A 26757-nucleotide genomic window follows, 5' to 3' on the forward strand; every position below is an offset into this window, starting at 1 on the left:
CCCTGTACATTTCACAACGATATATTCTATTTTATTTCACTACCGACGGTGCCAGTCTGCCAGACTATTCTCCAAGCAGATGTTACTGATATATAAAAAATCACACCCGTGTGAACTGAGTGGTGTAAGGTATTATATAGCCTGATCAGCTCTGACGTAATGAAATCAGCTCTGACGTAATGAAATCACACCCGGGTGAACTGGGTGACCGTAGCAACCATGCTCATTTTTTGCGCACAGACTAACAAAGCCAGTTGTAGGAGTGGTTTACACCACTCAAAAATAGCCTAAACAAAAGTGCAAATCAGCCAAAGAGATGTTACGGGAAGGAGGCGACTAAAATGACCTTTATTATAATAATTATTATGGTTTGACGATATTTAACGTGTGTAATAATATCTCCTGCTGGATCTGTTACTGCCTTAGACATTTTGACTTATATTATATAAAGGATATACATATACTTTTTATGTTTTATTATTATACGTTGAATTGCCTTTATGCAAATAATATTTGCTGTTACACTTACAACAACAGCCGAATATGCCATTGTTTGTTCGTTGGTGTGCCTTACTATTATTCTCTGTATCGGAATCATAATCGACGTTCGTTGTGCGTGTCAAGTACGGTTTTGGGGGGGACCCCCCGGTGGTCCTTGAGGGGGTTCCAGGGGGTCCCCCCGGTGGTCCTTGAGGGGGTTCCAGGGGGTCCCCCCGGTGGTCCTTGAGGGGGTTCCAGGGGGTCCCCCCGGTGGTCCTTGAGGGGGTTCCAGGGGGTCCCCTGATAAATGATTGATAGTCGGGGAACCAAATGCATCCCTTTGTGGGTCTGTAACTCTGAGGCCCCTTTTTCCACCAAAATAACTTTGGTTCTAGAACTGGTTCCTTTTACACCAAAAATAACTTGAGAATCATTTCTAAACCAAATGTTTGAATAGAACGGAATCATTTCCGTCTTGAAATGGTTTAAGCTCTTCTTTATTAAAAGATATACATAGCCTGTCTTTTTTTCTTTCTTACTTTTGTTTGCATAGCTACTGGTGGTATGATGACAATGATACATTCCATTGTTGTATGGGATTTAGATTTTCTATATCAGCCACATTTCATTACACAACTCATATTATAATGCACGCACGCACGCACGCACACACACACACACACACACACGTTATTGCAATGCATAAAGCAATGTCTATTTTTATGTAAACCACACAGCTGTGCGTGTTATATGACTGAACGGTGATCAAATGTTTTTCATGGCGTAATAACATTTATCTGAATAAAGATCTGTCTCAGTCCATGCGTACTGTACGTACATTATTTTTTCCCCCCGTCCAAACAGGAGAACCCATTTATAATCAGCTTCAACTCTATAGGCCAGGGCATATATTATATATTACAACACATATTATTTATATCAATTATTTTAAGCCTATAATCAAACCATCCAGGTGAGTCATGAACATAACACCTTTGATTCTGTGAAGAAAACAAAAAATATTATTTTATTTTTTTCCCCTCACTATATGTTTTCTTTTCCCTTTTTACCTCCTTTATGATGATTTCCTGTTCTTTGGCTATATAGAAGTGTATATTTGTATGTCTCTAAATGTTATGATGAATTGAACATGGTGGACCCTATTGTAAACAAGTGTATAGTGCTTTATTGGTCGTCCACTCACACTCAGCCAAAAAACAGGAAATCATTATAAAGGAGGTAAAAAGGGGGAAAAACATATGGGGAAAAGGGGTGGGTGGGCGATTCAGATTTTACGGGGGCCAGTTTTGAATTGCAGCCGTCCGTATAGGTGCCCTTTGAGGGCGGTTTTGAAGGAGTCAAGGGATGTGCATGTCTTAATGACTGTTGGTAGGGCGTTTCACATTTTGGTGGCATAGGAGCGAACTGAATTTAGTCCCTTGTTTGTGCCGAATCTGCTAAACATAAAGGTACTGTTAATAAATACTTCAATCAATCAATGCCTCTTTTTCAGCATTCGAGAGAGAGACACATTCGACAGTTAACCTCTAATATTTCCAGTCATTTTAGGGCATAAACAAGAAGTTCTCAAGTTTATCAAGAAGGATAAAATTAAGCCTGCATGTACTGTACACGTTCACATCATGTATACAAGTTACATTAAAGACCATTTTTCAAATATTTATGTTTTAACATTTTGGACAAAATAGTCAATGTTACATTGAGGTGCCCATTTCAATACATTTGAAAACTTTGGTCAGTAATAGTTACTGCGTGTACTTTTTTGATTTTTGATTATTATTACAAAAAATACATTAACCACTTCAGAAATATAAATTTGGGCCATTTGAAAATAGCCAATCTACAAGCTAACGATGCGTTGCAGCAGATATTTTCAAAAGAACCACGGCATCAAAATAAAATAAAATAAAATAAAATAAAATGTCACTCCCCACCCACTGACCCACACGTGACGTTACGCACGTAACACTGCATTTAAATCCCATTGGACGGAACGGAAGACGCCGACCGACCAATCACAAGACCTCCTTGTAACCACGTGACCACCCGCTGCCATATTGTGGTGGCTCTGTGAGCATGCGCACTATGAAGAAGCTTGAAGTCCAGGAGAGACAGAGGATCATGACATGAGAGGAATAATATCATCTGACTGTTGAGTTGCTTTAGTTCACAGACACTTCCTCGTGGTTCCTCCATTCTTCGGTAGTTGTTTGGTAGTCAGTTGGTTGGTTGGTGGAGCACCACCTCCACCCGTCCATCCATACCTCCACGGCTCCACCCAGCCGGGCGTCATGCGGCGCAGCAAAGCCGAGGTGGAGCGCTACATCTCCAGCGTCCAGAGCTCCTCTCCTTCCCTCAAAGAGGTGAGTCTGTCTGGGGCTCTGGGCGGGGGGTGGTACGCTCATACCGGTGACCTATACAATGTTGTGACTCATACCGGTGGTGACCTATACAATGCTGTGACTCCCAATATACTTGTATTATAGCCTACTATTTAAATTAAGACAGTGGGGGTTTTTTTCAACCTTTTTCCCCCCACACCAAGGTCCATTATTTATTCAGCATTTTCTTGAGCCACGAACACCATTTGATGACATTTAGCCTCTCAGACCCCGAAAGTAAAGAATATTGTGTTGTCCTTGGATATGATTCTGTCCACAATTAAGTGCCATTAGGAGAGATGACATTCTCTAATTGTGCATACTTGTAAATTAAGTAATGCAGATGTTTAACAATAATTTAACTCTTGCTTTGGGGTCCATTTGGTTTCACTTCATGCCATGAAGTGAAACCAAATGGACCCAGCTAAATTGAGAGTTGGTACTTGGTAACCATGAAGTTCATGGTTACCAAGTACCAACTCTCAATTTAGCTGGGGACAGTAACCTATAGCTATTGAAACTTGAGTAAAGATGGAAAGAGGTTCAAGTGCTATTGAATGATAACCAAAGCAAGCTGTGTCGGGTATTCAGGAACTGTGTGATTGTTTAGTGAGATTAATTTCGAGATAGATACTATGTGTAAGAAGGGCTGTCAAGTTGTTTGCGTTATAAATACATCCAATCTCTTTTAGTTGATTTCCCAGCATTTCATAACATGACATGCTCTATAAAACGATACTTTAGATCTTCCACTTAGTTTACTATGATTCTTGCCTACTGTAAGTCTCTCTGTAATAAGAGCGTCTGATAAAATGCCTAAATCGTAAGTATTGTGTCGTAATAATGAATCAAACTAAACTACTGGGGTCGGGGCCACATCATTCTATAGGACACCCGTGTCGGTGTAACTCCTCCAGCAGCAGCATGTGTGTCAACCTGCTGCCGGTATATTATGTCACAAGCAGTTGTTGTTGTTGCTCATAATATAAACAACATTGTTGTTGTTGTGATGTGTGAAATGTTCATTATTTTCCCACCGCCGGCTAGAAATGCTAAGCTAATGTTGTTGTGTTATAAATGTCCTCCTCGACAACAAACAGACACTCAGTCGGTCTTTTAGAGGCAACGGCAAAATGCGCGGCATGCTAAGTGCTAATGCTAGCAGAGCTACAGTACAGTAACACAGTCTGTTGTTGGTGTTGACTCAACTTGACTGAAGTATTTATTAACAGTTTGTAGAACTACAGTACATTTCAAGCACAACTCAATACAAAAAAACTGTTAACTGTGAGTGGACGATCCAATAAAGCACTATACGCTTGTTTACAAGAGGGTCCACCTTGTTCAATTCATCATAACATTTAGAGACATGTAGTGTTGTTTTGACTTTGAAGAAGTGTTTGTCTGTCTGTCTAGTGCACTGGTTCCCACAATTTGTCATGTCAAGGACCCCCAAAATGACACCCCCTGAAAATAGGGACCCATTTATTTTTACGGCTCTAGTAAATTTCATTTCAAGGACCCCCAGTTGGATGTGCATTAGGCTACGGACCCCCATTTAATGGCATTTCTATCTCTGGGACCCCCAATTCATATTGTAACATCAATGTTAATTTAACTCTTGAGTGTACAAATGTAATATGTGTACACTCAGTGTTACAGTCCCATAATAGTCCATTTGGTGTCGTTTAGCTGGGGACCCCCTGGAACTCCCTCAAGGACCCCTGAGGGAACCCGGGCCCCACTTTGGTAACCACTGGTCTAGTGTAGTGGTTCTCAATATGGGGTCCGTCCGGGGGGGACCCCCAGGGGTCCTTTAGTTCAGGGGAGTTCCAGGGGGTCCCCAGCTAAATGATCATATCAAGGAAGTAGGAACCAAATGCACCCTTATGGGTCTGTAACTCAGAGTGTACAAATTGAACCGGTTCCATTTGTACACTCAGAGTTAAATTAACATTGATCTTACAATAAATTGGGGTCCCAGAGATAGAAATGCCATTAAAGGGGGCCCGTGGGTCAAACTGCATGGGGGTCCTTGAAATAAAAATCACACCCGTGTGAAGTGAGGGGCACTAATATGAAGTCTAACTCATGTTGATTAGGTGACGTTTTTAAAACAAACATTGAACCAAAAAAAAAACATAACCTGTATATAGGAGGGGCTAGCGCCCCTCAAAAATGGTTGAGTCACTGCTAGAGCCATATACTTTCCTCTTATTGGGGGTCCCTGGCATAGCTTTTCAAATGGGGGTCCGGTCCTCGTAAGTGTCAATTTGGGAGTCCTTGACATGATAAAGTTTGAGGAACACTGGTCTAAGTTTTATATATCCCCGATTGTGAAATAAACATTGACTTCTCGCTGCTAACTAGCTTGTATAGAGACACGAATCAAAGTGTTAATTGTGTTTGTTGTTGTTTTTCTGTTTAAGTATGAGATTGATACGAGAGATTTTGTTTGGGTATTTGTGGCGCTGTGTGGTGGCAACAACTCGGCATGTTAGAATTTTACACAAAGCTGCCAACAAGGCACAACATGGACATGATTGATTGTCTGATTGGATACGTTATTAGACAGAGATTCAAACAGCACCAGAGTACAGTGAGTGTGTGTGTGATCAATCATATTCTTTGTCTTTCACAGAAACCAATTAAAGGATTCTTATTCGCTAAATTGTACTATGAAGCAAAGGAGTATGAGCTCGCAAAAAGGTAAGCTCAAACGCATCAGTGTTGTTGTTGATGCTCAACTGGAGTAAAGTTCTCACTCACTCACTACTAAAACTTGCTCTAAACAATCATTAAAAGTCCCATAGACTTGGCTGCCATATTTTTTATTGACATTCTTTTTCATTTATAAAAAACATTACAGTTATAGCTCTTTTGTTAAATAAAATGTCCAGAAAAAACAGATACAATACAAATACAATACAATACCATACCATACCATACAAATACAATGACAACAAATAAATAAAAAATACAATCATAACAAACAACTCAACAATAAAAAACAAATAAAAACATATGGTCCCCATTTTCCTCCCCACATTACTGTGGATTATCTAATACCGGTCCTAATGGATTGCTGTTCATAAAATGCATGAACTGTCCCCATATTTCTTGAAACTCATCAGATTTCCCTTTAATGGCTAAAGTCAATTTTTCTAGTGCAAGACAATTTGACAATTCTTTGTACCATTGCTTGATGTCTGGTTTGTCTGGGTTTTTCCAAAAGAGTGCAATTGTATGTTTAGCCTGTAGAAGAGAATAAGTAATCATACTCTTTTTACTATTAATTCTTAAATTATTAGGAAATATACCCAAGATACACAGTTGTGGACAAATAGGAATATCCTCTGAGATTATCTGAGATAATATACCAAGTACTTCTTTCCAAAACTTCATGATCTCTGGGCATTGCCATAAACAGTGAAATAATGTACCCTTCTCCACGTTGCACTTTACACATTGGTCTGGTATATTAGGATCAAAACGATTGAGTAGAGAAGGAGTAATATACGTTCGCATCAACCTTGGCTGCCATATTAGTCTACTTGCCAGAATGTGAACCCAGGCATGTTGACAGTTGACAACAAAAAACACTCCTTGGGCTAAAACGGCCATAGCCGGCATCACAAATGTGATGATGTCAGCACATTTGGGAAAGTGGCTATGGCCGTTTTAGCCCAATAAGTGTTTTTTTGCAAAACTAATGCTTGGAGTGGATTTCCATCAGCATCATGAAAACCCCCTAGTTTGACACGTCACAATATGCTACATAAAGCATGATGACATTTTGCAATTTTTTTGCCTTCTATAGGTTGTTAATGAGGTCAGCACATTTGGGCAAGTGGCTATGGCCGAATTTAGCCCAAGGAGTGTTTTTCGTGCAAAACGAATGCTTGGAATGGATTCAGAATCCTGAATAATGTCACATGCTACTTAAAGCATAATGAAATTTAGAAAATATTGGCTTATAATAGGTTATCAATGGTGACATTGAGCAGATATGGGCTGGCAAGTACACTATATGACGTAATTGGCCCTTCGCTAAACGCCACCCCAAAATGCGACCGTCCAATGCCAATCCAAATAGTTTAGCAACCGTTTCTATGCAGGTCAAGCTTTCACCACCTCATAGCTGTCAGTGCTATTTTTGCATGGCTGTGTTGTTGAACACACACACAGCTTAAAGTCAAGTTACACAACTGACCTGACCCACCCAGGTAATGCAATAATACTAATGAATGATCGTAGTCTTACCGTGCATTACATGAAAACTCCTGTCAGGCGGGCGTTAAAAGTTGATTTCTCTCTCTGTCCTTTCCTCGTATTTCTAGTTCATTTAAATAATGTCATGCACATGTGTCCAGTGCATACTAGCCTACTGCAGGCCTGGTTGACTAGATTTAGAAGACATTTTGATGCTCTTGCTACTGAAACGATCGATTATTTATATGGAGAAACCCCGTCATTTAACATATGCATCAGAAGGACAGCTTTTCCTGTCAACTCTGCTAACGTGCCTATTGGACAAGGACGGGTTGGGGAGGCACTTAGCGAAAGGCTAATTGTCAAAAGGAAGGGGGTGAGTAAATCAAATCTAATTTACGCTAGGTAAATTAGATTTAATTTGACTCATTATGCAATTTGTTGAATTATTTTCTCCCTAAACGGAAGACTTTTAATTGAGTAAGCTCATGATGGTATGCCTTGTGTGGTGGGTGGTGGCGGTGCCAGATGCCAGATGCCAGTGGCTCAGGGGTAGAGTAGCCGGTAGAACAGCCACATGGGAACCATGAGGTTCCCGGTTCGATTCCTGCTCGATCCCTGTTGGTGTTGAAGTGTCCTTGAGCAAGACTCTCAACACCTAATTGCTTCCGATGTGCAGGTTGGTCCCTTGCATGGTTTCCTCCGCCATCGGTGTGTGAATGTGTGTGAAAGGGTGAATGTATTAATGCACAATCTATGTAAAGCTGTATGAATGTGTGTGTGAATGTAATGCAAAGCGCTTTGGATAAAAGCGGCTATATAAATGCCCCATTTACCGTGTGTGTGTGTGTGTGTTTCCAGACATGTATCGGATTACCTTAAGGTCCAGGAGAGGGATCCCAAAGCACACAAGTTCCTCGGACAGCTGTTTGAGAAGGAAGGAGAAATCAACAAGGCGGTGGGATGTTACAAGGTATGGGATGTTACAACAAGGTATGGGATGTTACAACAAGATATGGGATGTTACAACAAGGTATGGGATGTTACAATGAGGTGGAGCCCTCAGTCCTCCTGTCCATTACACCTCTGCTTTCCATCGAGGGATGGGAATGATCAATTAATACATTAATTGATAGTTGATAAGTTTGATAAGCCTAAATAATCCATTAACCGGTTAGTGGATGAGCGGTGTTTAAAAACCTTAATTTCCCTCAATGTCTAACATAAAAATCTACACTTTGCTGATATACAGAAATAATTCAAATGTTAAAAAATATTTGATTAAGGAATATAATATGCCATTTGCGATACAAGGCAATGGCGAGGAATAGAATTAAATGAAAAGTGCACGCTTTGATTCATTTGATAAATTATTAACTGTTGAGTTTAATAATTGATTCATTTCTTAACCAGAGATTAATCGATTAACAAAAACTATGACGAGAAATGTTTGGTCGAAATGAAAAAAAAGCTATGGATACTAAAACTAAGTTCTTGTCTTACTCTCTACCTCCCTGCCTCCTCCTCCCCTGCCTCCTCCTCCCCTGCCTCCTCCCCTCCCTGCCTCCCTCCCCTCCTCCCCGCCTCCCTCCCTCCCTTCCTCCCTGCCTCCCTCCCTTCCTCCCTGCCTCCGCAGCGCTCGGTGGACCTGAACCCGGCCCAGAAGGACCTGGTCCTGAAGGTGGCGGAGTTGCTGTGCAGCGACGAGGAGCAGCGTGACAGCAGGGCGGAGTACTGGGTGGAGAAGGCGGCCAAGCTGCTGCCCGGACACCCGGCCGTCTTCACCCTGAGGGAGAAGCTGCTGTCCGCTCAGGGCCAGCAGGGATGGAACCACCTGTTTGACCTGCTGCAGGCTGAGCTGACCGCCCGGCCCTCGGACCCTCACGTCAACGCCAAGCTGGTGGCACTCTACTGCCAGGTAGGACCCGCTACGTCAACGCTAAGCTGGTGGCACTCTACTGCCAGGTAGGACCCGCTACGTCAACGCTAAGCTGGTGGCGCTCTACTGCCAGGTAGGCATGGAGCGCCGTAACCCATACCCGGAAAAACCTGATAACAAGCTTATTGTGTACGTTATCAATAAGCTTTGGGCTTATCAAGCCTGTTATGGAGCATAGCGGTCCATGACGTCATGTTTAAACAATCAAGACAAGAGGCGATCAAGAAATAAAGATAAGATCTCATCCATGCTGGCACAAACATGTCGGTCTAAAAGTGTATTGATACCTGCCAACCAGCGCTGTCCGGGTAAACTAAATTACCCTTATGTGTGAAGGCACGCATATTAACCATTTAACAGTTTTCTTTAATATTATTTTATTGGTAAAAAGGTCAATTGCCTTCCGTCTGTTAGAAACGTACTGCATTTGAAGGCCCTAGTAAAAGATACTGGTTCTGTTCAGAATGTATCGTCTTTCCACAAAATAATATAAAATGCTCGATAGTGGGCTCGATAAGCCTGATCGATACGGTGCTCGTTATCAATAAACATTAACGATCTCCATCCCTACCGCCAGGACGGACGTCTGGACGAGGCCGTCAAGCACTGTGTGGCGGTGGAGAGGAAAGGCCTGCTGCGTCACAGCCTGGACTGGAGCACCGTGGTGCTGAGCACCCTGAGGGTGAGCCTCATCTGCATGCACAGGTTTAGACTGCAGCACCCTGAGGGTGAGCCTCATCTGCATGCACAGGTTTAGACTAGAGCACCCTGAGGGTGAGCACCGTGGGGCTGAGCACCCTGAGGGTGAGCACCCTGAAGATGAGCACCCTCTGCATGCACAGGTTTAGACGGGAGCACCCTGAGGGTGAGCACCCTGAGGGTGAGCCTCATCTGCATGCACAGGTTTAGACTGGAGCACCCTGAGGGTGAGCCTCATCTACATGCACAGGTTTAGACTAGAGCACCCTGAGGGTGAGCCTCATCTACATGCACAGGTTTAGACTAGAGCACCCTGAGGGTGAGCCTCATCTACATGCACAGGTTTAGACTAGAGCACCCTGAGGGTGAGCCTCATCTACATGCACAGGTTTAGACTAGAGCACCCTGAGGGTGAGCCTCATCTACATGCACAGGTTTAGACTAGAGCACCCTGAGGGTGAGCACCCTGAGGGTGAGCCTCATCTGCATGCACAGGTTTAGACTAGAGCACCCTGAGGGTGAGCCTCATCTACATGCACAGGTTTAGACTAGAGCACCCTGAGGGTGAGCCTCATCTACATGCACAGGTTTAGACTAGAGCACCCTGAGGGTGAGCACCCTGAGGGTGAGCCTCATCTGCATGCACAGGTTTAGACGGGAGCACCCTGAGGGTGGTTGATTCTGTACTATAAACTAGTGTTGTAGTCGAGACCACCTAAAGCGAGACCAAGACAAGACCAAGACCTAGCAGGTCGAGACCGATACCGAGACCAAGACCGCTGCGAGCCTAGGGGGCCGAGACCAAGACCAAGACCTAGCCGGTCGAGACCGATACCGAGACCAAGACCGCTGCGAGCCTAGGGGGCCGAGACCAAGACCAAGACCTAGCAGGTCGAGACCGAGACCGAGACCAAGACCGCTGCGAGCCTAGGGGGCCGAGACCAAGACCAAGACCTAGCAGGTCGAGACCGAGACCAAGACCATTTTTCCCTCTTATTTGATAGGCACAGAAAACAATCTTGATCTGAAACACTGCAGTGCAAATAGATTTTACAAAATTAGGTATAGGCCTACTACAGCATGATTCATTCAAATATTTATTTTAAATATCAATTAATGAATAACAATGAGGCATGCACATCAGAGCCGCCTGGGAGAAACATTTTTGTGTTAATTAATGAATCAATATCCAAAACTATACAAAATCTATAAGGCCAAACCTTATTAGAAAAAAATATTAATATATGAAAGCCTTTTCAAATGTCCTATTGGAATTGCAGGTGCTGCCAAATAAGTAATTACCCTCATGCCAGTCAGTTGCGCAAATATATAGGTCAGATCAATTAGCAGAGCGGACCAGCTTCTCACTGACTGCAGCACAATGACCAGCGCTTCTTAAAGTTTACTTACTTTAATAATATGACATAGCGTTGGATCTCCAGACAAACAAACCTTGGATTATATAATTATTGGATTATAAAATTCTTCAAATGACTAGCATGAGCCACAAGGTAAGAAACTAGAATGATTCACTGTTCACAGTCAAACCCTGCAGCGGTTGTTCTTCAACCCGTCGCATTCCCATCAAAGTAGCCTGCTGATACCCACACTAACTTTGTGATCAACCTTAATTTGCTTATTTTATTTGTAAAAAGCAACACTGTATTAAGACATGGTAGTATAATATTGGTGCAAAATGGAAATATGTAATTAAATAGTTAATAGAGAGAGAGAGAGAGAGAGAGAGCGAGAGAGAGGCAGACGGAGAGAGAGGCAGACAGAGAGAGAGAGAGAGAGAGAGAGAGACACAGACAGACAGACACACAGACGGAGAGAGAGAGAGAGAGAGAGAGAGACACAGACGGAGAGAGAGAGAGAGAGAGAGAGAGAGCTAGCCCCGTTCCCATTTCAAAGAATAAAAAAAAGCTGTCTAGCGCGAGGCCTCGCAAGCCGCACCGACGCCGTTCGCACTATACCAAAAAAGTCAGGCTGTGGCGCTGTGTAACTCTCCGCCACCCGGCCGACACTTTATTTATGCCAGCCTGATATCATTTCATACAATCAGAACATGTTCTAACCCAATTTCAATAGATTTAAGATTACGTGTGCTCTAATTCAGCGCTGCGCTGCGCTCCTACAGCTGTCTTTAATGTTAATATGAATGGGATCAGTCCTTGCGATCGGGTTGATAGAACGTTTTGCATTGTCTCGTCTCGAGTGGTCTCGGTGGGGGAAGAGACCCGAGACAATTGGTCCGAGACCGAGACCAAGACAAATGAAGGGCGAGACCAAGACGAGACCGCAAGACAAAAAAGGTGTGAAGCGCGAGACCGAGACAAGACCAAGACAAATGAGGGGCGAGACCAAGACGAGACCGCAAGACAAAAAAGGCGAGAGGCGCGAGACCGAGACAAGACCGAGACAACGAAAATGTGGTCTCGAGACCGGTCTCGAGACGAGACCATGTCTCGAGAACTACAACACTACTATAAACACCGTAAAACGTAAAGATACGACAGTGGCATTAATGTGCTGGGTTTTAGAAAACGTAAATATAATGATTATGGCACGAAAAGTATTAATGGCACAGGCAGACTCTTCACATACTAGAGCATGTCTGAAATAAGTGTCAGAGCTGAAATTGACATAAATTGACGTAAATATGAAATAAATGCTTAATCATGTAGCCAGGTGTGATGTTAGTCCACAGAAGTGAATCTTTCAAGCCTGTCTTCTCAACTCTCTGTTTCTCTGCAAGACATTACTCTATAAGCCATATCTCTAAAACTGGTGGGACAAACTGAACAACAAAATGTCAATTTGAAGCTATGATTCCCTGCTTTCATATGACTGAATTAAAAAAAAGTGACTTTTAGTCAGAAACGGTAACATGTGTGGGAACTAAGGAACCCTGATTGTGACGCGGTGTGGTGTGTCGCTTGCAGGAATACCTGGACCAGCCCAGCGTGTCCGCCAACGCCAAGCTGTCCCGCCGGCTCCACAGGGAGCTGCTGTTTGCTCACTGCACCCAGCTGAGACTCACGCTGTCGGGGAGAGGACTGGAGGCCAGTCTGGACGCCCTCCGGAGCTTTGACCAGGCCATGCAGGCCCTGAGCAGCACCGTGGCCAGCCAGGCGGACGAGCTGTCCGACGCCTTTGTGGAGATGAAGGCACGGATTTTTATTTTTATTATTATTTTTCGAGTGGTGCTAGCCACTCCTACAGCAATGTGTGTCCCTGTGTCTACGTACGTGTCTGTCCCTGTGTCTACGGTCTACGTACGTGTCTGTCCCTGTGTCTACGTACGTGTCTGTCCCTGTGTCTACGGTCTACGTACGTGTCTGTCCCTGTGTCTACGTACGTGTCTGTCCCTGTGTCTACGGTCTACGTACGTGTCTGTCCCTGTGTCTACGTACGTGTCTGTCCCTGTGTCTACGTACGTGTCTGTCCCTGTGTCTACGTACGTGTCTGTCCCTGTATCTACGTATGTGTCTGTCCAAGCACGGAAAGCTGAAACACCTCGCCAATACCCCTGAATCAGGGCCCACCTGAACCTGTACAGATCTCATGTATCTTCATGTTCCATGTTCAGGCCCACCTGTACAGATCTCATGTATCTTTATATTCCATGTTCAGGGCCACCTGTACCTGCACAGCGCCACCTTGCTTCTGAAGATGGCTCAGGAGAAGGAACAGCAGTGGAGGGCGGTGGTGGACCTGGCTGCTCTGTGCTACCTGCTGGCCTACCAGGTATACTGTTGACTTTATTTGGTTTTTATCACACGATTTTGTAAGCCTTTTTTTTCCCCCCAAAATGTCAATTATCTAATTTAATCCTGGAGCGCTACACTTCCTCTGCCAACCTGGGGAGAGCATCGGACTGACCTCATGCTTCCTTCAATGCATGAAGAGTCCAAGCCGCTTATTTTCACCTGACGGTGGGGTTTCCCCGGTTGGACGTAGCGCGTGGAAGGAACACGTTATTCCGACCAGTTCCTTTCCCCTCCATCAGGCGCCCCGGCTGGCCAGGGGGAGGCAGTTTAGAGACCAGGATTACTGCATGTTTTTGTGAGGGTACCACTACCTACCCTAGTGGTCCTTTAAATATTTAATTATAGGAAGACATTGCTGCAACTTGCGTCATTTATTTGGGTCTTACATTTTCTGAAGTCTTAAAAAGGTCTTAAAAAGTCTTACATTTTACTTTCAAAATGGTGCAAGAACACTGCTAAAATTTGACAAACTAACCCCCCCTCCTCCCAGGCCCCCAGACCCAGACCGAAGGTCAGTAAAGGAGACCAGACATCTTCTCAGCTGTTGGAGCTCCTGGCCAGCGACAGACAGAGCCAGGCTGGACACATGCTGTTCAACCTCACCACGGACATACACACACTGGTCAAAGAGGTCAGTGTGCACACACACACACACACACAGCTGTCCGCTTAGAACAACTGTCAACAAACTGTCCCATGTGTGGATGTTTGATTTTGGCATTACAGAACATTTTAACAGCTGGCGTTATTTTAACAGTACGTTTTAACAGTGGGCGACTTTCCGGCGTATTTTCCGCCAGTGAGTTATTTGCCCATATGGCACCGCGGCAAGTACCGGTGATAGCAGGCAAACGGGTGATAATCGTAATGTGGGCAGAGGAACGTCGCCCAAAAACATGATTTTACAGACATCGTCTGCCGATAGCCAATCAAATTCATGTGTTGCTTTGTTTACCCTCCATACCACCAATAGGAGGACATCGGTAATGACAGCAGGAACGCCCACTAGGAGATTTGTTAAAAATGAGAGTGTGTGTGAGAGAGAGTGAGTGAGGTCGGCTGTACCTTTGACTACAGCCTGGAAGAAGCCTTTCTAACAAAAGTGCTGCAGTATCAGCAGCTAGTGCAGACCATCACACAGATGTAAACTTTTAGTTTTTATCTTTGGCAGCCTAGGGCATGTGCATAAGTTGGTTGTGAGGGGCTTACAAATGGCCGGCCTTTCCAAAATGAGAGCCAAGCAGTTAGCGAGGTACTGCTCAGTTTCAGCCATTATAGGAAGCCGCTCAATTTGGAGGAGGCGTTGTTTCCTTTATTCATGATTTATGTCTGCTGTCCTGTGTCCGACATGTCAGCTGTACTGTATGTAACAATGCTTTGCCGTCCATGCACGTTGTAACTGGCTGCTCTCCTATTGTCAAACTGCACATGTCCTTATGTCCTTTGTACAAGGTATTCCTGTACTGTACTCATTATGTGGACATAAATAAACATTCATATATGTGTGTGTCTCTGTCTCCCCCTACAGGTGGTGGAGGCCTTTGGGAACCGCAGCGGTCAGGGCGCTCTCTTCGAGCTCCTGTTCGGAGCTCAGGCTCCGACGGGAACCTCGTTCATCGCCAACGACGACATCCGTTCCCTCAACAGCCAGGTGCCAGAGTGCCCCCAGCTGGCCAAGTGGGACAGCGGTACGTCACTGTGTCTGTCTCTGCTGTTGTGCTGCAGACGTTTGTCTCCCAAATAACAAAAGTCTGACATGCGCTGTGGGTAAAAACAGGGACACACATAGCTGTCTATATGAGTGGTTGCAGTTGCACCACTCAAAAAATCCCCCCTGCCGCGCGTTAAAACTCAAATGTGGCGTGTGGTTAGGGCATTGTTTCCCAACCCTTTTATACTGAAGTACCACCTCAGAAAATGTTTGTCCATAAGCCATATCTCCAAAACTGGTGAGTCAAACTGGAACAACCAATATGTCAATTTGAAGTCTGACCGTCTCCCCTTCGCGGTGGGTCATAAATAATGGACGTTGATTTGAAAAACGTTGCTCTGCCGTGTCGCCCCGCAGGGTGCGTGCTGCTCCACGGAGGAGACCTGCAGCACCTGAGCTGGCTGGCTCTCCAGTGGGCCGTCCAGGGTCTGAGAGCCTCCCTACGAGACTGGCTGAAGCAGCTGTTCCCCCGGCTGTCCCTGGAGACCTCCAAGATGGACACCAACGCACCAGAGTCCATCTGTCTGCTGGACCTGGAGGTAAGGCCGTCTGTCTGCTATGAGGGAGGGAGGGAGGGAGGGAGGGGGGAGAAGAGAGAGATAAATGGTGCATTACATTCACCCATCCATGGTGGGTTCTCTCCCCAGGTGTTTGTTGGGGGCGTGGTGTTCTGCAGCCAGAGTGCGCTCCAGGAGAAGGCCCGGGTCGACGGCGCCTCGGGAGTTGGGGGTGGAGCTCCACAGCGGCTCTACGAGCCTCGCTGCATGCCCCTCCCCTTGCTCCGCCTCCTCTCCACCGACAGGCAGCGTGAGTGGTGGGACGCCGTCTACAGCCTCATCCACAAACGAGCTCCGTGAGTGGCCGGATTATTGCATTATTATAATCCTCCAATTGCAATCATTTGAGATGATCGCGATTGTTTTTGCATAATTGTTTCCATGTCACAAAGTGAGGTGTTGTAAGCTTGTAGATCTGGTATTTCCGCTATTTTGTAAATTCTTTGGAAAGGGACAATTCTTAAAATATTAAATGTACTCTTAATGGGTCCATTTGGTTCCAATTGTACACTGTCGGAGTTAAATTAACATTGATTTTACAATATACATCTGTGTCCCAGAGATAAGAAATGCCATCAAATGGGGGTCCGTAGACTATAATGCATGTCAAACTGGGGGTCCTTGAAATTAAAATGGTTGAGAATCACTGCTAGAGCCAGTAAACATCTTCTCTTATGGGGGGTCCCTGGCATATCTTTTCTAATGGGGGTTCGCAGGGCTAATTGGTGTCAATTTGGGTGTCCTTTAGAACTCTAATTTTGTGTCCTTCAGGCCAGGCATGTCGGCCAAGCTCCGGATGATCGTCCAGCACGGACTGAGTACGCTGAGAGCCGGAGAGAAGCACGGCCTGCAGCCTGCCCTGGTCATCCACTGGGCCCGACACCTCAGCCACACGGTACGCACGCACGCACACACACACACACACACAGCCTGCACTGGTCATCCACTGGGCACGACACCTCAGCCACACGGTACGCACAGACGTGCACACACACGCACGCTCTCTCGCTCTGTCTCTCTCTCTCTCTCATAATCTTGACCAGCCAGTGTGTGGGACATGCCTTTCCTTTCCACCTGGCCCTCTCTGTCACAGTCTTCACAACTGCTAAATCTGATAGGTGGCTAGGTGTAAATATGATAGGGGGGCTACTAGGTGTAAATATGATAGGGGGGCTACGTAGGTGTCTTCAATAATTGCTCCCTGTGCGTTTTAGTCCAAGGTAAATATAGCTAAATATTCTGTGCAGGTCAGTGGTTTTGTTTGCACAGTTAAACGAGAAGCAAGAGGCTGGGCCAGGCTACTGCTGGGCCAGGCTACGGCTGGGCCAGGCTACGGCTGGGCCAGGCTACGGCTGGGCCAGGCTACGGCTGGGCCAGGCTACCGCTGGGCCAGGCTAGACTCCAAATTAACTGTCCACCTGTGTTTGCCTTGAATTTACTGCATTTCACTGAATGCAAATGTCCTTTTTTTTTTTGTTCCTCATCAAAAAAAATATTGTATTTTTTAAATGTTTTATTTTTGTGGCTTTCGCCTTTATTTTATATTTTTTTATGGAGGTACAGACAGTAGGCTGACAGGAGATGGGGAGAGAGATGGGGGGGGGGGGTGACAAGCAGTAAAGGCTGTCGGGATCGGGAGTCGAACCAGCGGCACACTGCCAGACTGGATTACCAGCCATGGTGCCTGGACCGCTGAGCCACAGCCCAGGCCATCGAATGGGAATTTAGACACAATTGAAACACTTCCCACAAGTATATTGTTGAGGGACAACTGACCGACAACTGACCGACGGACAGTAGGACAGCTGAGAGGGAAGAAAGGTATTTATATCACAGCGGGTAGGTGTGTGTCCCTGTGTCCGTCCGCTGGGAGCAGGGCGTCACAGCGGGTAGGTGTGTCCCTGTGTCCGTCCGCTGGGAGCAGGGCGTCACAGTGGGTAGGTGTGTGTGTGTCCCTGTGTCCATCCGCTGGGAGCAGGGCGTCACAGTGGGTAGGTGTGTGTGTGTGTGTGTGTCTGTGTCCATCCGCTGGGAGCAGGGCGTCACAGTGGGTGTGTGTGTGTCCCTGTGTCCGTCCGCTGGGAGCAGGGCGTCACAGTGTGTGTGTGTGTCCCTGTGTCCGTCCGCTGGGAGCAGGGCGTCACAGTGGGTAGGTGTGTCCCTGTGTCCGTCCGCTGGGAGCAGGGCGTCACAGTGGGTAGGTGTGTGTGTGTCCCTGTGTCCGTCTGCTGGGAGCAGGGCGTCACAGCGGGTAGGCGTGTGTCCCTGTGTCCGTCCGCTGGGAGCAGGGCGTCACAGCGGGTAGGTGTGTGTCCCTGTGTCCGTCCGCTGGGAGCAGGGCGTCGCTGTCGACTCTCGTACTTTGTTTATTGTCACAAAACATACATTAACCACTTCAGCCCTATATACATTTCGGCCATTTGAAAATAGCAGATCTACAAGCTCACAATGTGTCACCATGCGACGCATGGTGAGCTTGTAGATCTGCTATTTTCAAAAGATTGAAGATGAAAGATGAAATGGGACGACATGCATAGCAAGTACTTTCGACTTTTTGTACTTTAAGTACATTTTGTTTCCAATACTTTATACTTTTATGCAGTGTCGATAACTTTTACTTAGTAAAAAGTATTTCTTTATTCTCCACCCCCCTGCAGGGCGTGGCCGCCAACTCCTACTACGAGCAGAAGGAGTATGTGACCCGCTGCGACCACTACTGGAAGGTGGTGCTCCCCCTGCTGGACAAGATCAGGCACAGGCGCAGCATCCCCGAACCGCTGGACCCGCTGTTCATGCACTTCCTGTCCCGAGACATCCAGGTGCGTCACAAAATACTTCCCCTCCTGAGACATCCAGGTGCGTCACAAAATACTTCCCCTCCTGAGACATCCAGGTGCGTCACAAAATACTCCCCCCCCCCCCCCCTCCTGAATTCATTTTTTGATGATTCCACAGCAAGCCTTCCATACGTCTTCCATAGAAGCATCTCTTGTACTGAAACTAGCCGATCTACAAGCTCACAACACATCGCAGCGCGACATGTGAGCTTGTAGAGCTGCTAGTTTCAGTCGTTTTAAGATGAAAGAGTATTTGGAGTGGTCAAAGTAGAAAAAGAAAACGTGTCCGGAAAGTATCTTCCATAAAACCGTAATGCTGTCTCCAATATATCTTCAAGCTTCAATCTAGAAAACTGGAATGATTGCATCTAAGCATCAAAGTCCTTTCATTGTTTAGGAAACCTTCATGCTGTTTCACGAATCACAGATTTGTGAAAAATCCCTTGACACTAATCCTAATCTGAGGTGCGTCATTCTCAGGTCTCAGCGGTGAAGGGTTATGAAGAGGAGGCTATGATCTCCTCGGGCACCCTGCTGGATATCGAGGGGAAGACGGAGGAGGCCATCGCCGTCCTGGAACCCATCGATAACCTGTCGGCCGCCTGGCTTCTGGCACAGGTACGCTCTGGTGTGAGGGGTGCTTTGGGGTGAGGGGTGCACCCATCAGGTACGCTCTGGTGTGAGGGGGTGAGGGGTGCACCCATCGCGTATGCTCTATGGGGAGGGTTTTTTTTGGGGGGGGGGGGACTGATCACCGATTATTATGTATTATGTTTTTTCCTCACTATCACTCGATACCGATCTTGTGCATGAGGGGCAAATTTTAATTTCAATTCGTGGATTTGTCAAACTAATCGGTCGAGGGAGTCTTAATTTGATTGTTTTTTGCATGAATCAATTTAGAGATTGTTCTGATTGACTAAAACTATGACGAAAAATGTTCGTCGACTACCTTTTTTTCACTGACAAAATAAATTGTAACTAAGCTATGATGACTACAACTAAGACTTAAATATATGGACAATTTCGTCAACAAATAAAAACGACACTAAAATGTTTGGAAGGGACTAGTGGACAAGAGATCCAGTATAAGTCATTTTACACTTGGTTGCATGCTGAAAATAGCCGATCTACAAGCTCACAACACGTCGCGACGTAAAATCGTAAAATCAGCCATTACGGCATCAAGGCCTGCCAAAACACTTTTTTGTCGACAAAAAACAACTGTAGACTAAAAACTATACTAACACTAAAGCATTCCAGGTAACTAAAATATGACAAAAACTAAATTAAACTTTATTCAAAAATCAAAATTTGCTGCCCAAATCAACCCTGCTGTGCCCGGTGCAGATCTACCAGCGTCTGTCAGAGGAGGCGGGCAGCGGTGTGGAGGAGACCCAGGACCGATGCGTCATGTTCCTCAAGAAGTTCAGGATCCAGCTGACCAAGATCTGCAGCGCCAACGTGGAGAGCACGGAACAGGTGACTTCTTTTATCTCCTTCCATTTAGGCCTGACCTCGAATTTAAAAAAATGTCTTCTAAATCATGACAATTTTCTGAAAAACCTCATGTTTCTGTATCAGTGGTGTTCAATATTTCATGTCAACATAAAAGGACAACAAAAATTATATGTAATTGGCCGCCGACCCCCATCTGAAAATATGTTGTTCCAGGGACCTCCCAGAAGCAAATATTTGAGTTAAAAACGTTAAAAGAATATACTGTATATATATATTGAAAGATTTGAGGCACATTTTCACGATTTTTCAAAAATAGCAGACCTACAAGCTCGTAGCGCTTTACTTGGTGCAGCACTATGAGCTTGTAGATCTGCTATTTTTCAATAGCTAAAAGTACAACATAATGCTTAAAACACCAAAAAGGGGTTCCCGCCCAGAATGGGTTAATAATTCAAAGCAACCTTATAATGCCTCAAATGTGTGGTTTCTTCAGCTGTCGGCCCTATTCTAAAACATCATCGTTTTCATTCTCAGTCTTTGAGATTTTTTATATTCTTGCTTTATCTTCCATGCGTTGAGCAGCTGCCGGTGTCCATGGAGGAAGCGCTGGACCTTCTGAACGAGGTCAACCAACAGCTGGGGGAGAGCGGCGAAGGTCTGGAGGAGGACGAGGAGATGGAGGAGGGACAGCCCGCCCACTCCAGCCCGGTGGAGCTCAGCCAGTCAGCGGCCATCAGGTTCCCAATCACGCCTTCGCCCAACAAGAGCGCCCTGTCTCCCTCCAAAAGACCCCTGGTACGCAACAATTATTTACTGCTAGATTTCTCCCTCCAAAAGACCCCTGGTACGCAACATCTATTTACTGTTAGATTTCTCCCTCCAAAAGACCCCTGGTACGCAACATTTAATTACTGCTCCATTTCTCCCTCCAAAAGACCCCTGGTACGCAACAATTATTTACTACTAAATGTCTCCCTCCAAAAGACCCCTGGTACGCAACATTTAATTACTGCAGATGTCTCCCTCCAAAAGACCCCTGGTACGCAACATTTAATTACTGCTAGATGTCTCCCTCCAAAAGACCCCTGGTACGCAACAATGAATTACTGCTAGATGTCTCCCTCCAAAAGACCCCTGGTACGCAACAATGAATTACTGCTAGATGTCTCCCTCCAATAGACCCCTGGTACGCAACAATGAATTACTGCTAGATGTCTCCCTCCAAAAGACCCCTGGTACGCAACATTTAATTACTGCTAGATTTCTCCCTCCAAAAGACCCCTGGTACGCAACAATGAATTACTGCTAGATGTCTCCCTCCAAAAGACCCCTGGTACACAACATCTATTTACTGCTACTGTAGATTTCTCCCTCCAAAAGACCCGTGGTACGCAACACTTACCACTCGATTTCAATCGCAAAGTCAACACTGTCAAACTGGTCATTATTTTGTTTTCAAATCCCAGACGGTTTGGATGCTGTGAGATTTTTTCTTTTCTTTTTTGCGTATCGCGATACATGGTTGACGATACGATACATGGACGATATGGGCGATACGATATGATTCAATGATTTGAAATCGATACAGTAACTATTTAACAAAGAAATTACATCTGTGTGAAACCTGTGTGTGGATGTTTTGTTTTTCAGGGAAACCTTTTATTATTATGGATATAAAGTAAACACAGTGATTCTCTGGCAAATACATGGACATTATATTTAATATATCTCCTCCCAGGATCCTTGATCAAAATGCATGGAAATTTCGCTTTTACGCTTTTATGAGTCATTGAATATTGCAGTTTTATGAAAAACTCAGTACTGAGCGGTGCCCGTGGGCCACTGGCCCACTTGGAACGATGCAGGTTGGAAATGCATGCCCCGCCCAGTTTTTACTTAGTATCTAAACCTACTTAGTTTAGGTACTGTTACCTGCGTATGTCGGTGACACCCTCGGCCAATCAGGACATTTGATTTTTTTTTGGTGGCACCCTCGGCCAATCAGGGTTTGTGTATTATTTTTGGTGGTGTCGCTCGGCCAATCGGGAATTGTGTATTATTTGTTGGTGGCGTCGCTCGGCCAATCGGAGCCCAATTTGGCAGCTTGCTGCGTATGCCGGTGGATTTAGAAAAATCCCGGGGCATAAAAAGTGTTAAGTTCCGTTGGGTTCCTCTCCTTTCAGATTTCTCCCAAGACCAGTGATGTAAATAGGTTTTCAATGTAATGAGTCCCAGGATGCAGGAATGGTCTTTTAGATGAGTCCCAGGAATGGTCTTTTAGATGAGTCCCAGGGATGGTCTTTTAGATGAGTCCCAGGAATGGTCTTTTAGATGAGTCCCAGGGATGGTCTTTTAGATGAGTCCCAGGGATGGTCTTTTAGATGAGTCCCAGGAATGGTCTTTTAGATGAGTCCCAGGGATGGTCTTTTAGATGAGTCCCAGGGATGGTCTTTTAGATGAGTCCCAGGGATGGTCTTTTAGATGAGTCCCAGGGATGGTCTTTTAGATGAGTCCCAGGGATGGTCTTTTAGATGAGTCCCAGGGATGGTCTTTTAGATGAGTCCCAGGAATCAGGGATGGTCTTTTAGATGAGTCCCAGGAATCAGGAATGGTCTTTTAGATGAGTCCCAGGAATGGTCTTTTAGATGAGTCCCAGGGATGGTCTTTTAGATGAGTCCCAGGGATGGTCTTTTAGATGAGTCCCAGGGATGGTCTTTTAGATGAGTCCCAGGGATGGTCTTTTAGATGAGTCCCAGGGATGGACTTTTAGAAATTAGTCCCAGGGACATTTTATGAATCCCACTTCAGTGACGTTAAGAGTCATATTTTGCCATTTTTACAAATTGCAGCATTTAACTCTCATTTCATTTATATGGTTATAATGTGATTATATCCATGTAGAAAACAGAAGAAGAAATGATTATAACTAAAGCTAGCAAAATAAACTAGAATAAAAAACAGTACAGTAGTGCATCTAGGGATGTCGGTAACGGTTAATTTGCCAGCCGGGTAGCCGATGGCATTATCCGGTTAATATTTTTTTTTTTTAACAGGCTACCCCAAATGTAATATGCATGTGTATAAGCTACATAATTAAAGTTGGTAGACGAATGGTATACATTTATTTATGTTCCTTTTTAAAAGACAAACAAAAAAGCAACATTTAACAATATAAATAAATTGTTGTAGGCTTAATCATCAATAAACAACGCGTCTCATCTGCATGCATGCATCTGCGCGTCTACAGTACAGTCAGAGGTCCGCCGGTTGTAGTCCAAAACATAAATAAGTCCAGTCCAGATCTGAGCAGCCTATACCTATAAAGCCACTGGACGCATGGGCTAAGCCTTTTTTTATTATTAAGGAAGATCAGCATGCATGTCACCGTGTTCTGTTTGTTGACTTTTCGCTGACGAGAAAACCCTCAAACATCGATAGCACATGGCTAACGTGATAGCCGTAAGCCGTGTCGGTGTGGGGAGGAGGAGGCGGCGGCGGCGGCTGTAAACTTTCTAATAATGGATTTAATAATGCCAAGTAGGTCTCTGCATTGATACGGTCGACATGTTGTGTTAATCTCGTCTCGCTGTCACTCGCTTAAGTTTTGACTACCGCAAAGCTACCGTTGTTGTAGTAGCCAACTAGCCATTGAAGTACAACAGAGAACTTTGGGACAACGACATTGCGGGGGCAGAAAACAGCGCCCGAGCGCTGCTGTTCATGCAGCCTGGAGTGTGACAAGCTGGCCGGCGCAAATAACAGCAATTTTAGGCATGTGTGCAACATGACAACTGTTTTAAAGTATTGTACAGTGACAACTACAGTCTCTGTAATGTTTATGTTGTACTGTTACTAAAAACAATCTAAAATAAAAGAGATTTAAGATCAGAACACGCATTTATTATTATGCAAATTAACCGTAAAGCTGATAAGCATACCCGGATGTTTCTTAACGGTTGGCTAACCGGCTAGCCGGTTAACCCCCGACATCCCTAAGTGCATCCCGTGGAGGCAGAGGTTATTGTTTTATTGCGTCCCTTAACTATAAAATGCATTTTGGGATGCAAAATGCACCCTATTTTAATCTCTGCAAGACACCACCTCATTGGTTCTTGTCCTTTCAGATTTCTCCCAAGACGCCACCCCATTGGGTGGAGGACCAGAAGACCCTCCTCCAGACGCTCATTCAGCAAGTAGAAGCACTCAAGGTCAGTTTAAAGACACCTTTATCAGATCTGACAGACCTGGAGTCGCATTACAGCTGTGTTTTAGATCTGACAGACCTGGAGTCGCATTACAGCTGTGTTTTAGATCTGACAGACCTGGAGTCGCATTACAGCTGTGTTTTAGATCTGACAGACCTGGAGTCGCATTACAGCTGTGTTTTAGATCTGACAGACCTGGAGTCACATTACAGCTGTGTCAGAATTTGTCAGAATTGTATTGAGAGGATGGTCCCTTGAGATGCAGCATCTGGTTTTAGAGAGGGTCCTATACATACAACAACATTACAGCAGTGCAAGTACACACTACTAAGACACATAGGTGCAACATAACATACAGTACAAATACACAGGACATACAGGTACAGTTAGCTTGCTCCCTTTCCCCCTGCTCTAACACCAAGCTGTTTGTACTGGTCAGAACGAGGTCCATGACCTGAGGCACAACGCCAGCGGGAACACCAGCTCTCCTCACCACAGGATGTACGGAGAGAGCTACGGAGCCGCAGAGGGCCTCCAGGAGCCATACTCCCACCCAGCACAGTCCTTTGGAGGAGCCCCCCTGACAGGTAGGAGCCATACTCCCACCCAGCACAGTCCTACGGAGGAGCCCCCCTGACAGGTAAGGCCATTCTCCCACCCAGCACAGTCCTACGGAGGAGCCCCCCTGACAGGTAAGGCCATTCTCCCACCCAGCACAGTCCTACGGAGGAGCCCCCCTGACAGGTAAGGCCATACTCCACCCAGCACAGTCCTACGGAGGAGCCCCCCTGACAGGTAAGGCCATACTCCACCCAGCACAGTCCTACGGAGGAGCCCCCCTGACAGGTAAGGCCATACTCCCACCCAGCACAGTCCTACTGACAGGTAAGGCCATACACACACCCAGCACAGTCCTACCAGGTAGGAGCCATACACCCACCCAGCACAGTCCTACAGAGGAGCCCCCCTGACAGGTAAGGCCATTCTCCCACCCAGCACAGTCCTACCAGGTAGGAGCCATACTCCCACCCAGCACAGTCCTTCGGAGGAGCCCCTCTGACAGGTTGGAGCCATACTCCCACCCAGCACAGTCCTACCAGGTAGGAGCCATACTCCCACCCAGCACAGTCCTACCAGGTAGGAGCCATACACCCACCCAGCACAGTCCTACCAGGTAGGAGCCATACACCCACCCAGAACAGTCCTACCAGGTAGGAGCCATACACCCACCCAGCACAGTCCTACCAGGTAGGAGCCATACACCCACCCAGCACAGTCCTACCAGGTAGGAGCCATACTCCCACCCAGCACAGTCCTTCGGAGGAGCCCCTCTGACAGGTTGGAGCCATACTCCCACCCAGCACAGTCCTACCAGGTAGGAGCCATACTCTCACCCAGCACAGTCCTACCAGGTAGGAGCCATACACCCACCCAGCACAGTCCTACCAGGTAGGAGCCATACACCCACCCAGAACAGTCCTACTGACAGGTAGGAGCCATACACCCACCCAGCACAGTCCTACCAGGTAGGAGCCATACACCCACCCAGCACAGTCCTACCAGGTAGGAGCCATACACCCACCCAGCACAGTCCTACCAGGTAGGAGCCATACACCCACCCAGCACAGTCCTACCAGGTAGGAGCCATACACCCACCCAGCACAGTCCTACCAGGTAGGAGCCATACACCCACCCAGCACAGTCCTACCAGGTAGGAGCCATACACCCACCCAGCACAGTCCTACCAGGTAAGGCCATACACCCACCCAGCACAGTCCTACCAGGTAGGAGCCATACACCCACCCAGCACAGTCCTACCAGGTAGGAGCCATACACCCACCCAGCACAGTCCTACCAGGTAGGAGCCATACACCCACCCAGCACAGTCCTACCAGGTAGGAGCCATACACCCACCCAGCACAGTCCTACCAGGTAGGAGCCATACACCCACCCAGCACAGTCCTACCAGGTAAGGCCATACACCCACCCAGCACAGTCCTACCAGGTAGGAGCCATACACCCACCCAGCACAGTCCTACCAGGTAGGAGCCATACACCCACCCAGCACAGTCCTACCAGGTAGGAGCCATACACCCACCCAGCACAGTCCTACCAGGTAGGAGCCATACACCCACCCAGCACAGTCCTACCAGGTAGGAGCCATACACCCACCCATCCTTTAAAACCCTTTAAAAAATAAATCAATATAAATTGATAATTGAAGACCGTGCACCTTGTTTATAATGATTGTCTAACGCTCTTCTTTCAGTGTCCACCACGGGTCCGTCTGCATACTACAACCAGTCCCCCGCTTATAACTCCCAATATCTCCTTCGCCCAGCGGCCAACGTGACCCCTACCAAGGTACTTATCAATACTTATCAATACCAAGGTACTTATCTCCTGCTATTGATGGATTTTTTTGTATTGTTCTTGCCCTAGCTCTGGGTGAATCCAGTGAATCCAACTAATGTCGTCGTC

General features: G+C 46.0%; 1 protein-coding gene across 1 annotated transcript in view; it reads left to right on the forward strand.

Annotated features, from left to right (window-relative positions):
• Nucleotides 1–2605: 2605 nt before the first annotated feature.
• ranbp2 (RAN binding protein 2) overlaps nucleotides 2606–26757 on the forward strand; it is a 50512-nt gene continuing 26360 nt past the window's right edge. Inside the window, 19 exon segments of the mRNA XM_079518097.1 lie at nucleotides 2606–2864; nucleotides 5524–5591; nucleotides 7956–8067; nucleotides 8731–9012; nucleotides 9611–9715; nucleotides 12678–12902; nucleotides 13369–13482; nucleotides 13996–14136; nucleotides 15034–15193; nucleotides 15574–15755; nucleotides 15864–16069; nucleotides 16545–16668; nucleotides 18431–18592; nucleotides 19091–19228; nucleotides 19961–20092; nucleotides 20654–20866; nucleotides 24196–24279; nucleotides 24716–24863; nucleotides 26546–26640. Coding sequence (XP_079374223.1) covers nucleotides 2793–2864; nucleotides 5524–5591; nucleotides 7956–8067; nucleotides 8731–9012; nucleotides 9611–9715; nucleotides 12678–12902; nucleotides 13369–13482; nucleotides 13996–14136; nucleotides 15034–15193; nucleotides 15574–15755; nucleotides 15864–16069; nucleotides 16545–16668; nucleotides 18431–18592; nucleotides 19091–19228; nucleotides 19961–20092; nucleotides 20654–20866; nucleotides 24196–24279; nucleotides 24716–24863; nucleotides 26546–26640 — 2763 coding nt within the window. The 5' untranslated portion in view covers nucleotides 2606–2792.

Source organism: Electrona antarctica, assembly GCF_951216825.1.
Source record: "Electrona antarctica genome assembly, chromosome: 13".
NCBI lineage: Eukaryota > Metazoa > Chordata > Actinopteri > Myctophiformes > Myctophidae > Electrona > Electrona antarctica.